We start from the raw sequence: 15,198 nt of genomic DNA, 5'->3' as shown, positions 1-15,198 counted from the left end.
AAGTGGCCGCTGGCTCTGGTGGCTTTCAGGACCTTTTTTTTTTTTTTTTTTTTTATAAATCAGAATCATCTTCAGACTGAATGAGGCCTATGTGTGATCTGACGGAGAAGACTCTACAACCTTTTAAAGCCACAAGAAGTTGGGAGGAGAATAACCCTCTTTAAAATCAGCATCATGAGACTTTTTAACATTTTCCTTTCCGTCAGGGACCTGTGTGTATTTTAGAGTTTGTCTTATGTTGTCCTTATTTTGAAAAGGAGGAGCAGGTTGTCAAGGTGACCAGAGGCCTGTTCCATTACAGCCAGGGCTTCACAAGGTGCACACTGCACACTTCTAAGCAGGGAAACCTTTGCATTGTCCTCTTATCCCTCCAGGATCCGCTCTCTAGCTGGGTTCAGTTTTATTTTAGGAAAACAAGTCCCTTTAGTTCCGACACAATCGCACCCATCCAGAAATGATCAAATATTAGCAAAAGCAAAATGTGACCACTAACCAAACAGACAGTACTCAGGGTTGTCACAAAACAAATCCAAACAGAAGACAGAGAACCCGCCTCCCAGCGTGAACGTGTGTGACGACGAATGGGAAACAGTTTAAATCAGGCTCCTGCACAGCCAGGTACTCAGACGTCACTGGGACCCTGCTCCTCAACATGCGTCACCTGTGTTTATATTAGCTGCCAACAAAAGACAGCCAGCGCATCCTCAGGGAGAACCGTACACGCACACCCGCCATATGTCTGGATGTGCTTATGCATGTGTATGGAAGGCGTGTGTGTTTACTTACTGCGAGATCGGACACATAAATCACTTGACAAAAAGAAGGGATGCCGTGTGTGAACCATCTAAACCCACGGAGCCTGATCCGAGTGAATAAACTGTTTAAAGGGCCTTGTGGTGTGCGGTCAGACCAGCCTGGCTTCTATGAGGCACAAAACAGAAGCTAGCAGCTAGCAGAGCGTCCTCAGTAACCAGCACTCTTTGTCTAAGGATCTAGTGAAATCTTTCCAAGACGGGAGCTAAAATGAACTTAACCCTCAGGACGTTTTACGGAGCTGAAGAGTAAGGGCTCGCACTAAGACTGCCTGCTGCTTCCACGCCCTTTAAATAAACTGCTACAGTGGCACTGCAATATATCTTCATTGTGTCCCGCTCAGATGCTGATAGGCAACTTCCTCTGCTTCCTGGGCTAAGGAAATACCAGGTTTCTTTCTTTGTCATTTGGCTGCAGTGTTAGCGGCTCCAACGGGACCAGGCAGGCACAGAGTTCTCTGATCACCTTTTCAAACACAGCTCCTTACATACACTTACGGGGTCTTGCAAAAGTATTCGTGCACCTGGAACTTTGTTCCAGTTTGTCACGTTACAAACACAAACCTACAACTATTGTAGTGGGATTTGATGTCACAGACACATACAGTGTACAACATAATTATGAAGAAGGAACATTATACATTACACTTTCTTTAAACAAAATCTAAAAAGTGTGATATGGATCAGTCATCTTGACTGTGATACATCTAAAGAAAATCCAGTGCAGCCAACTGCCTTCACAATCACTTACTAACACAGTCACTACACATGCAGGCCTTCAGAGGTTAGTCTAACATTTCTTATTGTGAAACAGTGATGGCAGCGTCATGCTGTGGGGAAACCTTTTTTTGCAGGGAAACTGGTTAGAGTTGAATGAATGGAGCCAAATACTGGGCAATCCGGTGGGTAAACAGTCAGAGGCTTTAAACGGCTCGAGACTGGGCCACAGGTTGGTGTGAATTCATGTATTAAGATGGCCAAGCCAAAGTCCAGAAAAAAATCTCAGTGTCTATTTCAAGACTAGAAAACTGCTGCTTACAAGCGCTTTGAGTTTGAGCTATCTTTTAGGGTCGTCCCCAACATCTCAAAAGTGTGGGGAACACATTATTCAGAGGTCCATTGTGTGATTTATCATCCTCAAGCAGCTAGAGAACCATATGATCACCAGCAGCTCCAGTGCGGCACCAAGAGGCCCGACTTTAGTTCTTTAAACTACATATTAACAAAATGTAAATTTTTAGCTGCCAATTATGTGAACTGACAACACATGATCCTCGAACATCTACAGGGCAAGTAGTCAAATCATTAAGTGCCAAATGAAAATGTTTCCTTCTGGCCGAGCTTTCTACTGTGGCAATAACGATTTATTTTAAATAAGTGGAAAGCCTCAGTGAGCACAAGTTCTGCACAGAAAGGCAGAAAGACCTAACTAGCAGGGGATGCAACAGAGAACAACATTAGCATTATTGTTACTTAGCCTAACATGCTATACTGGCATGTGTTATCTAGTCATCATTTTTGCTAACATCGGCACGCAACAGCATAACTCAACTTACAAGGTTTGTTTGAAAAAGTATTTAGCCTTTTAGTGGTTGTGGCTGGTTGGCTGAACATGATTGTGACGCATACTGTGCAGCACTGCAACGGAGAAGCACGTGTCTGCAGACCGCAGTTTCAGAGCCGCACATTCAGACCCCTTCTCTCCCGTGACTGCGCCATTTCCTTATGAGTCGACATGGATGGCAATCAGAAAGTATTAAACGTGAATCAAATTGTTTATTTAATACCATCACACTATTGTTGTCTTTAATTTGAGAGTTAAACCGTGTGTTGTGATGAGTTTACAAGTTTAACACCATTTACGGCAATACTCGAAAATACACGTCGAATTTAAGTTGAAGATAATCTTATCTTATCTTAGGTAAGTTTATCTTAGCTCAGATAAACTAATGGTTTGATTCATGCATTTAGTTTGATTACCGAGGGACAATGACGAACATTAACCACCATACCAAGTATGAGCAAAACTAATGTTTTCATGAACATCTGAAGCTTGACATTTTCTGAAAAATAGACATTGCAGAAACAAATTAGCAGTTATAGTGCATTCAAAGCTCCTTGTGACTTTTGCATTATCATCACATCATGAATACAATAATATGAATTGTTCTTTTATGTTATCAGGCATGTTTTACATTATTTTCATTGATATCCCTCTGTTATCTATATTGTGAGAATTTATTCTAATAAAACAAACTAGGACAAACTAAGCTGTCTCTTTTTCAGTTGCATATAATTTACCAGCCTTCAGCTCATCAGTGAAGAGGAGCTTTGCCACAAAATTGATAGGCAAATGATGAGAGAAGGGTCATTGTTCAAATGGTAGGTGATGGTGCTAATGTCAATATAATGCAGAATTACCTGTTCATAAGAATCTTTAAGTGTAGGCTGAGTATTTACATGTTAAGGAAAAGTGTTTCTGTTTTCTGTCTCTCTCTGCTGACGTAACGGCTGTAAGACCAGCGCCCATAATTTAACATTTAAAACTGTTTCAGTGTTTCAGTCTTTGTCTTAACCTCACACAACACTGAAAACTGGACACCACAGACCAGAAATTCCTGACAAATATTTAGAAAATATTTTACAATTTGATCAAATCATATAATACAAGCAAACAATGACCATGCAGAACAGCAGCTTACATAAACAAGTAAGCAGATCACATATTCAGGTTGAAGCTGGTGTATTCAACGTTTTAAGGCACCCAACAAACTTCAAACATTTTGAATTTAAAAAGGATAAAATGGAAAAAGAATAAGAAGGACACCTGATTGTAGCAGGTATGAAGGATCTTCAAAATGTCTCCGTCCTGCATTGAGCAGAGACGAGCCGTCCACCACCATGTTCCCATCCATCAAGGTGGCATGAAGCAGATGAGCAGAGATCGCTCAATCTGCATCCCTCTCAATCCGTCAGGGACACATGTCTGAAGGCTTGTTTGAATTTGATGATGATGATTTTATGATACAAAGTAGATCAGGATTCTTAGTGTGTATTCTGGTGATCCCATCATAGAGAACTTCACATAGTAGCAGTAGTAGTAGCTGTGAACATGACTACATGTAATAGATGTGTATACATGTGTTATTAAAATGCTTTAGTGAATTCAGGTTATGTAGACCGTCTTCACCTATATCTTATCATCAGTCTTGGGCACAGAGTTGACGTTTCTCGTGATGACTATGTGCAGAAAGAGCACACAAAGGATGGAGAACTCAAAGCTACCAGACTTTCCTGCTATCTCTAAACTATTAAAATATGTTTTAAAGAGCTTCAATAACTTCCGACTCGTAAGGAAATAGATGTCACTGTCGTGGTTGAGAACTGCGGTCTCCGGGTCTGCAGAGACTGCAGCGTGTCTCCTGTCAGTGATCCACCGAAAAAAGATGCCGTCGCATGTTAATAACAGATTAAGCGCCTATATGGTTAAAAAAAAAAGGGCAGGGGACATCTCCCACATAATGGACGAAACGTTTAGAATCCAGAAACGTATATCTGTTGAAGACTCCCAAAAAGAACTGCTGCTGTTATTGAAGTGAAAGACGGTTCTACAAAGTATCGACTCAGGAAAGTTGACCACAAATGTACTTTCATTTAAAACCATGAATCATTTTCATGTTACTTGGACATTATAGACTGCTTTGTTTTGGTCTATTACATAAAACCCAAAATCTAATTAATGAAAGTCTTTGGTTGCAACGTGACTAAAATCGGTCACAGTTCTACGGCTCAAAATACTTTAGAGAGATGTTCTATTGCAGATGACTTTCCTGTCCCTCCCTGTCGGCTGTAACGCTAATACTGCACACCATTTGTGAGAGCCAAATGTTTGGTCAGGTAGGCGACAGGCTGTGTGTTTTGGTGTGGGCTCCTCTGCTGCTGATTAATGTCGATAACTATTTGTCCACCATACAGTGGCTCCCAGATTGTTAGTTCAAATGAATCATCTGTTTGCCTTGCCAGTAGGATTCATAGGGTCCTGCATTGGGCAGGGAGGTGGGTGGAGCAGAAATGATCTTAGGCTACTACCTTAGGGAAAAGTATAGGAAAATTAACCAGAAAGTGGATTAGGACATCGTTTATTTTTTTCTGTTTCTGATTTGTGATTAGATATTCTGTTAAAAGAATATGGATATAATCCTACAAAAACTATTTTGGAAGGGATAGTGAGTACTCTGCCCAGGAAAAGCTTTCAGTGCAGGAGAGAAAACTGTGCAGAAAGCAGCTGAAACACTGCTCATTCAATTTTATAGCAACTGAAGCAAAGTTCTTAGTATATGAAGCAAGAGAAGAACTTTCCCCAGAAGTACGGTGATTAACTGGAACCACAGGGAAATGTGTTTGAAAGTCATAACAACGAGGGAGTAAATGTGCTAAAATGCTCAGCACGTCGGCAATCTGCGTTGCATGAGAACATCGGCAGCAGGAGTAAAATGGGAGCGTGTTGGACCCAAAGACCACAGCTAGAAACTAAACCCAACAGCGCCAGAGACCAAAGTGTAGTTCTACCATCTCTGATCTCAGTAATGCCTTCATCTTCTTTCAGTCACTCTGGACTGGAAGCACTTGCATGTTCAGTTTTCAGTATGTGTTTCACAGGAAGATCATTGGTGGCGTACAGTCTCCGACTTCCCTCACTCCTGTAAATAATTGCCAGCTTTTGTATAAATAACCACGCAATGCAAATGTAAAAATGTTTTAAAGGTTTACAACTGTGTTTGCATAAATTGCTATGACCTTTTTTGAGATTGCCATTGTTTTAAGACTGTGGAAGTCCCTTTTGGTCTTTGCCCAATTCAAACTTGCATCATCAGCCTGTGGGACTAACTCATCTGCACTTATACCAATCATAGGCACAAAAAGAGTCCACTACTATTTTTAAAATATTAACTGTTTGTAATATTAATCAGGGCTGAACAATTAATCGATTTTGGAATATAATCACAAATTTAAAAAAAAAAGCAATTTCCAAAGTCGCAGAGTTCTGTAACTTTTGGCTTTGTAAACAATGAATGGATGAGACGCATCCTTTAGGTGTTGGTAATATGTTTAAAGTGGGTTTGCCTCTAGATGGATGGGAAGAGAGTTGCAGCAGTGAGATCATATAATTATATTTCTTGTTTTAGAGTTTATATAATCATACTTTTTACCAGGAACTTTCAGGAATTTCACCATAGCATAAAGTACCAATCAAACTGTTTAACACATAAACTTGTTTGTTGGTTGCACTTTATGTTAAACAAGGATTGTTCAAGCTATTCTCTTGAATAATAATATTGAATAATATTGATTGATTTCTCATTAATAAAAACAGTGAAATTTCTTGTTCTGAATAGTCCTTGTTTACAAACATCTTTATCTAGAGGCCATTTGTGCTGCTTGTGGTTAATAGAGAAAAAGGTCTAAATTAAATCACAATTGCAATAATGAAATAATGAAATAAATCACTATTGTAATTTTTGACAAAATCATAAAGCCCTAATATACATTTTTAAACAGAACCTTACTTCTAAAGTCATCACTTTGAGGCAGTTTTTTTTCAGATACCAGTAAAGAGAAACAAATTAAACATGACCAGTCCTAATTGGACTATCTTTAACCTAGGCTTAAATAAACCTTTGTCCCATCAAGTCTCTGCAAACCTGAAACCTGAACCACACCTCCTTAATCAGCACGACCCATCTCTCCAAACATTACCTGTGAACTTTCAGTAAATGCCAGGTAGGACTAGGAAATAAGAATGTGAAAACTTGAGGAAGTAATGCTTTGGCACCTGCATGACTGACAAGATAAACTTGCTCAATGGCAAAACCCACAGAGACACAGACTGCTGCCCGAAGGTTTGAAGTTAAAATATTTCTTACAACAAACATTTAAAAGCATTATTAAGTTTTATTGAGTGTGCTATTTGTCGATTTAAACATTCAGTCGAATAACTGATAGCAACATAGTGCTCAGACATAGCATCACAATCCCAGTTTCATCCACTCACCCAAATCTGTAACTTGATCCGCTTGTTGTTGCGAAATACAGTCTTGACCTTGAAGTCGATGCCCACGGTGCTCACAAACGCAGGGGTGAAGGAGTCGTCTGCATAGCGGAACAAGAAGGAGGTTTTTCCGACGCTGCTGTTGCCGATGATCAGCAACTTGAACATGTAGTCAAAGTTTAGGTCAGCCGCGTCTTTCTGTGGGGGCGGCTGATGAAGCCGTGCGTCGTTTGATGCCATCTAGAAAGCAGGGAGTAAAAATGCATACAAAAAAAATTAAGTGGTAATATGGAAAGCTTACTGTAATTGATTTACCACAAACATCTTATAACCACTTGACTGCAGCCATTACCTCCAAATAGTGTTTAAATGACAAGAGTTGCAAAGCCTGAAGATGTAAAGGTGTGTTTTTCCAAGTCAACTCTCAAGTTTCAATTGGCTAAAATTGGCATGCAGCTCCCAACGGATGCATACCATCTAGTGTGTGTGTGTGTGTGTGTGTGTGTGTGCTGCATTCAGACCGTTTCATAGTTTTACTCCAGCGATGGAAATCTAAGAATTTCTATGAGTTGTATAGACATTCCTTGATCAAAAATGTAACTGCCCACTTATATGATGATAATTTTTGAATATTACCTGATAATAATTTGTTTTTTTGCTTTAAAATCATATTAGTGCTCTCTGTGCCACCTCCAGATCTGTCAATTTGAGCAATTCTGAGTGCAGAAATGATTAATTCGTGTGATCTTTATGCCCAGTCCCATCAAGAATTCCTTATTCTTTCCTTTGCAGAATTAAAAATTGCATTAAAGTTTCGTGACTATTGCCCCAAACTGCTGTACAGTTATTGGAGTATGGATGAACTGTTGACTAGTGTAGAACGTGAAAGGATTTTGTGATGCAGAAATCGTTGCTTTATTCAGTACCCCTTGCACCTGAGCAAAAAACGTTTTTCATCATCAGTAAATGACAAACGCTTCAATGACTCTGGGACCTTATACAAATCATTCATGTACATAATAACTTGGGACCCAACACTGACCCTTGAGGGATGCTGCAATGTCCAAACACGATGAACATTAATCAGTCATCTTGACAAACTGCTTCCTGTCACAAAGATAACTCTTCACCCAGTTAAACACATTGCCCCTGATGTTGAATAACATTTGTGTTTATTAACTAGATGTAGGACATGTATTTATGGTGTCAAATAATTTCTTTCAGATCTGCAAATATCCCTACTTTGTATTGTTTTTTTGGTCTATTGAGTTATTCATTTCTTCCACTGAGTCTATTAGTGTAAGCTCTGTTGACAGGTTAGCCCTGAATCCATACTGACTTTGAGATTAATTTGTGTGTGTAAATGAATTTATCCAGTTAAAACTGAGGTAGTGATGAGACACATATGTAGTTTATGAAGAGTTAGTTGCTCCTACATTCATACAGAGGTATTCTTTCATGTCATCATTATCAGGATTATTAGATGAAGTATATTTTGTGTCATTTGTTCGTAACAGTTTTTAATTACAGTGTTTTTTTATGTCCCTAATTTCTTTAATATGTTCTATTATTATTATTATTATTATTATTATTATTATTATTATTATTATTATTATTATTATTATTATTATTATTATTATTATTATTATTATTATGCTATATTTTAATATAGTATTCTTTTCTAGCCGTTCTTACAATACTAGTAAACTTATTTTCATATTTCTTGTATTTTCTGACTCGTTGGTTCTCAGTGTATTTTCTTTTTACATGCATGTTGTAGACCTTTTGTGATCTGAGGATGGTCAATATGCTTGCATTTCTTCATTTTCAATGTTTCTATTGAGTTTTCTGTTCTCATCCTTCTGCATTCTGTTTTATGGTTAGGTTGATAAATCCTATAGCTTTGGTCAGATATTATGAAACCAGGCAAATGGTCACTCACATCACTGATGATTAATCCACATACTGTCTTGCTTGTGTTGTCATCTTTAAATGTGTTATCAATAGGATTGGCATCGAGGGTAGTTGTTGTACTTGGTTTGATAATTTTTGGATACAGGTTTATAAAATGTACAGTAGTAATGCAATCCTCTCACATTTTCTGGTTATTTGAATTAAGCAGGTTGATGTTGAGATGAAAATATATACACACACAACTAATTATTATATTTTTCTTACTTTTTTATAGATGTCAATTGATTTGAGATCTAGCAGATCATTAATAGCTGTGTACATAGCATCCAACTCTCTGAAACTTTATAAATCATCATGTATCACAACCCCCGCCTCCTTGTTTGGTCGATCAATATCCTTCACGTTCATAGTGCACACCTCCATCAGTGTTATTCCGGGATTATGATGATGCTAAATTGTTGTGCAGATTAATTCAAGAAAGACTTAATGCTTGTAAAATTTGTTCACTCCTCCTGCTATAATCGACAGGTTTCCTCATTAGAATTATATGTATTTATTTTCAATAAATATTGGGGAAACAAATTAATATCTAGTAAAGTCTAATTTCTTAGTGAACAGTCATGTGCTTTTATTTTAAAGATGTTTATATGTTTTAGACGTACAGAACACCTTTTAATCCAGGTTGTCATGTATAAGCAATAATTGATCCCATGTTGTGTTATAAATAAGTAAAACATCAGCAAAGGAAAGAAAATGCTAAGTCTGTTCGTAGATATAATCAGGAGTGTTTTTATTTTGAAGAATTAGACGTTTTCTTTCAAAATAAAGTGTTCAGATGCAGTTTTTGCAGTAAGGATGGTTGCTCATTTTCTGTTTTTAACAACAGGAATTAAATATGTTTTGCATTTTTTAAATTCACATTTTTTTGGTATTTTTAGGTTACCATACCATGACAATCTCATACTAACCCGTCTGTAAAGCATGGTACAAAAAAAAAAAAACAATTATCTTTAAGGTAAGCCATGTTGTGCCATCAGGTTTGTACAGCAAAAGGGAATAAGCAACATGGTTTTATCAGTTTTTAAAGGAAAAAACATGGTCATTGATATTTGATGAAAACTGCAACTTGTCAACAGAGGCCACTAAAGCCAACATTGATCACCTTTAATTGATACAGATGAACAGAATCTGAGTCCAGTTTTTCACTAGAAATCATTGCAGTGCAGTTTTATGTTTTTACCAGAAGGGATGAAAGAGATACAAAACACTATGTCTGCTGTTTGTGGCTCAAAAAGATAAAAATGTGTAAAACATAAATATAAAAGTTCAAAAGTTGTGGCTTCTCATTAATCGAAGCCATGCCACCTGCTGTATTTAAAGCCTCAATCTCTGTCATCTCTCCTGAGGGCAGATTTCAGATCACCTGGCGTTAAGGTCTTTTATGCTTAGTTGACCAAACAGTGGGAGGAGGGGAGCCGCCGCACGGCTTTGGGTATTCAACAGAGAGCAATGAGCTGGCTGCATCTACGCTTTCACGCACAAGGCTGATCAATTGCTGCAGAGCTGCCCTGCCTCTGTCTACGGAGACCTGTCTCCGTGGAGACCAGAGCGGGACTCAACTACATGCAAGACCTATTAGCAGCCAGAGCAGCCAGTTCGTTCCACTTAGAAAGGGCCAAATGGAGGTCTTCGGAGTGGGCTGGCGCTGAAGAGATATTATCTGGTGGCATTATGACGGCCAGGGGAGAAAAAAAAAAAAAAAAAAAAAAAAAACACATGAGAGGAGGATCGTGAATGTAAATTCTAGCAAGCATGTAATTTACCGCTTCCACATGATTAGTCTTACAGTAATTGGCATGCAGGTTATGTGAGGATGAGTCAGTGTTCCTCCCTCCCCCACAAGCATGGCAGCTTAGTTTAAGCTCAAATAACTTTCTATTAAGGGTACTCAGTTGGAAAAAGCAAATACACTAAAGCTTCTCGTTATCTAATTATTAAGCTTCAAAACACCTTGCAGTGTGGCAGGAAAATATTGAAACAAAAAGCCAAAAAAAATATTTTTGTCCCCCCAAGTCAACTTTGTGTTCAGTTTGAAAGCAACCAATTAGTTCTTTGTGGATTTGGGCTAATTTCACAGAACCTTTAGAACATCTTCTGCCTCAGGTTTAATACGCCCATAGAGCCGTGCTGAGCCAGCTGATGATGAAACACTGTAAAAATAACACAACGCTCTTTCACAACTTTTCCTCATCACTGAAAGGCAGGCCAGGCCCATGTTTGCACATTTTTACCCTGAACACTGTTTTCTACGCATCACTCTGACAACAACGAACGGGTAGCATTCAACCAATAAAAGCTGGTTGAACAAGTGCTAAAACAAACTAAAACAAAAAAAACGACATTTCAGCCAAATTTCAGTATGAACACTTAAATTACAACCATTTATTGAGATCATTTTATTCATTCCAGGATGTCCTACGTGTTAAAAATAAACAACAAAATGAGAGCTTGTTTGTGATGAAAGCATAAAACAACAAACTGTAAATATTTCAAATCTATTCCAGCAAAATGAGCCGATAATTGGTGACAACTGTCCCAGGGTTAAAACGCTTGCTAGGAACTTTGACTCCATTTATACAAAAGGTTTTCATTTCACCTTGTTAAAACACGTTTAAATACTTTAATATCATTTTAGCAACATTTAAGGCCTCAATCAGAAACCAATTAGCATGGTTTGTGTTCCTTTTTGCCTTTAACTGTTACAAGTTTGGTTTTAGCATTAGCACCTTTGATAAACTCGTGAACGTTAGATGCAAACTTCTTTCTAAACAGGAACTCTTATTAACCACTGGGTTTATGGTAGTTATTAACTTTTATTGTGCTGATATATGCATTCATAACACAACCCATGTAAACAGATCAGCTTTATTGTCAGTTGACTGCGTCAACATCTTCACTTTATTTTAATCAAAATGTTTAAGGAACGACTTCTTACCAAAATGAAGTAGCTGATGGTATTGGAATTGAACCCTTCCTGAAAACTGCATTTAGAGCATAACGTGCTTGATTCAAATTTTAATAATTTTAGTGGCTAGTGATCAAAAGCTTCCCGGATGTTCCTTTTTACAGTGTTGCGAGTTTGACTATAGCATTGGTGCTGTGGCTAAAGAGTTCAATCTGGAACAAGTCCTCCAAAAACGTTCACAACCACGAGTTTTATGGCCGTTCTGAACTTTCACGCAGTGCATGTGTCCATTAATTCACAAGATGTTGCATAAAAACATCCTTCTCTGCCCGACGTGAAAAATTAGCATAGCTTATTTATGACCGAGTAAACATCTTCACTTAAACTTTCAGTTTCATTTAATCAATAAGGTTTGTTCGAATTTAAGTAGTGCATTTACACATTTATATGACAGATTGCTGTTTTAACAGCTAAAACATGGATGTTTAAGACATATTGTTTTTATTGTGGACAATATTGTGCCCAATGCTGATTAAATGTTTCTTTAAACCCTGATCAACTGGCTATGAAATCCACAGTCATATGATGATCTCCAGGCTAAGGGTCCCAGAGGGGCATTTCTACGCACTTACAGACCAAAGCAAACATATGACTTCTTTACCACCAGTCAGCTCAGAACAACCCTAAACTAAACCAAATCATGCATGAATTAAACTTAAGTTCCTTAAAATCCACTTTATCTATCTAAAGGCGTTTCGGTTTAAGCCTGTTAGTTCTGATGTAGAGCATGGGTGCAGAATTATAACTGGGTGAAATGATAAAGCACTCTGCCTTTGCTTGGAAGGAACTGCTGAGCTGAAGGAACACCACCAGACCTGGCTCCACAGAGATCCCTGTGGCACAGGAGTCCAACCAACATCAGCACCAGCTGTCAGATCATAACAGCCCTGTCCATGCGGGGGAGCTGACTTTATGGCACAATGGCTCATCGTTGTTCCAGTAAAACAAACAGGGGCAGGCAGGCCTGTGTATGGAGGCTGATGATGGTGCAGCCAGGTCCCTCAGCTTGGCACTGTTTGCGCACCCAAACAACAGGAAATGGCCCCTATTGATTTTCAGCCAGCTGTCGCGTCTGTTCTTTAATTGGGAGGAGGGTCCCAAACTATTTTATTTTGTTTTTCCACCTTTTGACAAAAGGGTAGCTGACTCCAAGGCGGCTCCTCCTCTTGCAAACAGGCAACAAACGAGAAAACAGTGAAACTCAAACATCGGCGCGTTCTTGCCATTTAAAGGTAAGACGTTACGCAACGTGGTAAGAAGTCCGAAATAAAAGGAAGTGTGTAGAAAGCACAACCCGCACCAAGAAGCTTACCTTTTTGCACAGTAAAAGAACGGGCCAACTCGGTTCCCTGTCGGCTCTTTGGCTCGTATGGCCCGAAAGGTGCGGGATAAGTTTAGCGCTCCTTGAAGAACGCCTTCCTGCTCCAGGAACAGAGGCAACAGCAGCGGACCTGTTTCCCTTCCGCGGCAGCCCGCAGTTTAGCGCACCTGTGCTGTTGACCCGGAGCAGCTGACGGGTTCCCGGTGAGTGTGCGGAGTTGCAGCCGTCTCTGGACGATAGTGAGAGGATAGGAGGGGATGAGTCCCCGCGAGCTGCAGCGCGAGGGAAGAGAGTAGGAGGAGGAGAGGAGAGGAGGGCTGCCCCGCTGGGCGCGTGAACGTGTGCGCGCCGCGCACACTCTCAACAACAATCAAGCTACGTTTCTAGTCTCTCCGCCTCCAAAAGGTGAGCGTGTCCAAGTTATAGACGTTTCCCTCCCGACCCCCTGAAACTCAGTGGATTTCACTTTAAGTGACACCGTCTGAGGCGTCTAAGGTTGAAGCGGAAGGGCGTGGTTTTCAACATTTTAGGCGTGAAAACTGTTACAAATGTGTATATTTGCATTCACCTAGGGCTGGACGATAATTTAGCAACAATATATATCAATGGATAGACGTATATCGATGATACAAAAAAAGGGCCAATAAAATGTTCAATAGAATAACAATTTTCCTTCCTTTTTAGATTAATATTACATTCTCCCAACCAATCACACTCCGCCCCCTTCAAAGAGTTCAGAGAGCACGTTTTCATTTTTTTGGTAAAAAGTTGGTTGAATAAAGGGTTGAGTTTGAATTCAGTGTTTGTATGTTCTGTTTCTAGAAATAGATCGCAGCATAAAATGGCCAGGCCTGCACTTAAAATATATGTTTTGAATCGATATTGATAAATATGATATATATTTTATCTATATGCTTTTTTTCTATATCGTCCAGTCCTACATTCCCCTCTCTTTTACTCTGGGATCCATAAAACCCATGGCCAATTCCCTTTGGATCAGAATCAACTTCATTCGCCAAGTTTGTGGGTCAAAGTTTGGACTTTCTATAACAGAAAATACATTATTCTGGGCTGTATGGATTTTATTTTATTCACTTATTTTTGTTGGCTAATCTGAAATTATCATAAACCATAATAAAACATTACTATGGTGACACATGGTGGTGATAGCATCACGCTGTGGGGATGAAAGAACAATTTTTGTGTGAAAAAGGTTTTGTGGCCTGGATTTGGACCAAGCCCTGTTTTCTGGTGTATGTTATTAAAATTCAGTGAAACCAGTAGCCTTCAAATGCCCAAATCTACAGTATTTGATGCTAATCCTGGGAGGGGTTTAAGGGTTTGAAGAACATAAGCAACCAAGCCGCGTAATGTTATAGACCAAGGAACCTACATGACATGCCAGGGATAAAGTTGTTAGTTTATGAAACAATATCCCGAGCTTTGAACACGCCTGTGAATAGAATATGGCACAACTGCAGGTATAGGTCAGGCAAGGAGAGCATTCATCAGCAGCAGCAATGAAGCCCACGGTCACGCTTGAGGAGCTGGAGACACCCAAGACTTTGATAATCTGTTGACAGGATAACTATTAGTTGTGCACTGCAAAATTTGACTCCCAAGGAAAGGTGGTGAGGGGAAAGCCAGGAGAAGTCCTAGTTACAGTTTACCTTAGGCTTTTTGCGTGCGTGGGTTTGAAAACCAACACGGTACATCACCCTCACCATCCCCACAGTAGAACATGATGCTGCCCCCACCATGTTTCACTGTGTTGTTGAGATGCCCCTCTTCCACAGAGACGAGGAAGCTGTAGTCAAGAGTAGTTGGTAACATTACTGTAGCCAAATACAGAACAATCCTTGAACAAAGACTGCAAAAAAAACTTTGAAGTTGGGCGAGGGGTTCACCTCTCTGCAGGGCAACAACCCTGATCGTAGAGCCAGAGGTGCAACTGGAGGGTTTAGCTCAAAGCACGTGGTAAAACGGTCCAGTCAAAGTCCAGACCGGAATTAAACAAATAATTTCATTCAATTTAGGTCGGACTTAAAAATTGCGTGTCCCATGTGCTCTCTATCCA

At 39.4% G+C, this 15,198-nt stretch overlaps 1 protein-coding gene across 1 annotated transcript; it reads right to left on the bottom strand.

Moving 5' to 3' along the window:
- Positions 1–6,852: 6,852 nt before the first annotated feature.
- On the bottom strand, positions 6,853–14,954 carry LOC118566337 (ras-related protein Rab-44-like). Its single transcript, XM_036148069.1, has 3 exons — positions 14,846–14,954; positions 13,113–13,480; positions 6,853–7,101 (listed from the first exon to the last, which is right to left on the bottom strand). The coding sequence occupies exons 1-3, from the start codon at positions 14,952–14,954 to the stop codon at positions 6,853–6,855; spliced, it is 726 nt and encodes a 241-aa protein (XP_036003962.1).
- Between the last annotated feature and the right edge of the window lie 244 nt (positions 14,955–15,198).

This window comes from Fundulus heteroclitus, chromosome 16, assembly GCF_011125445.2.
Source record: "Fundulus heteroclitus isolate FHET01 chromosome 16, MU-UCD_Fhet_4.1, whole genome shotgun sequence".
Taxonomy (NCBI): Eukaryota; Metazoa; Chordata; class Actinopteri; order Cyprinodontiformes; family Fundulidae; genus Fundulus; species Fundulus heteroclitus.
The sequence above is the reverse complement of the archived record's forward strand: the minus strand, read 5'-3'. Positions and strand labels throughout refer to the sequence as shown.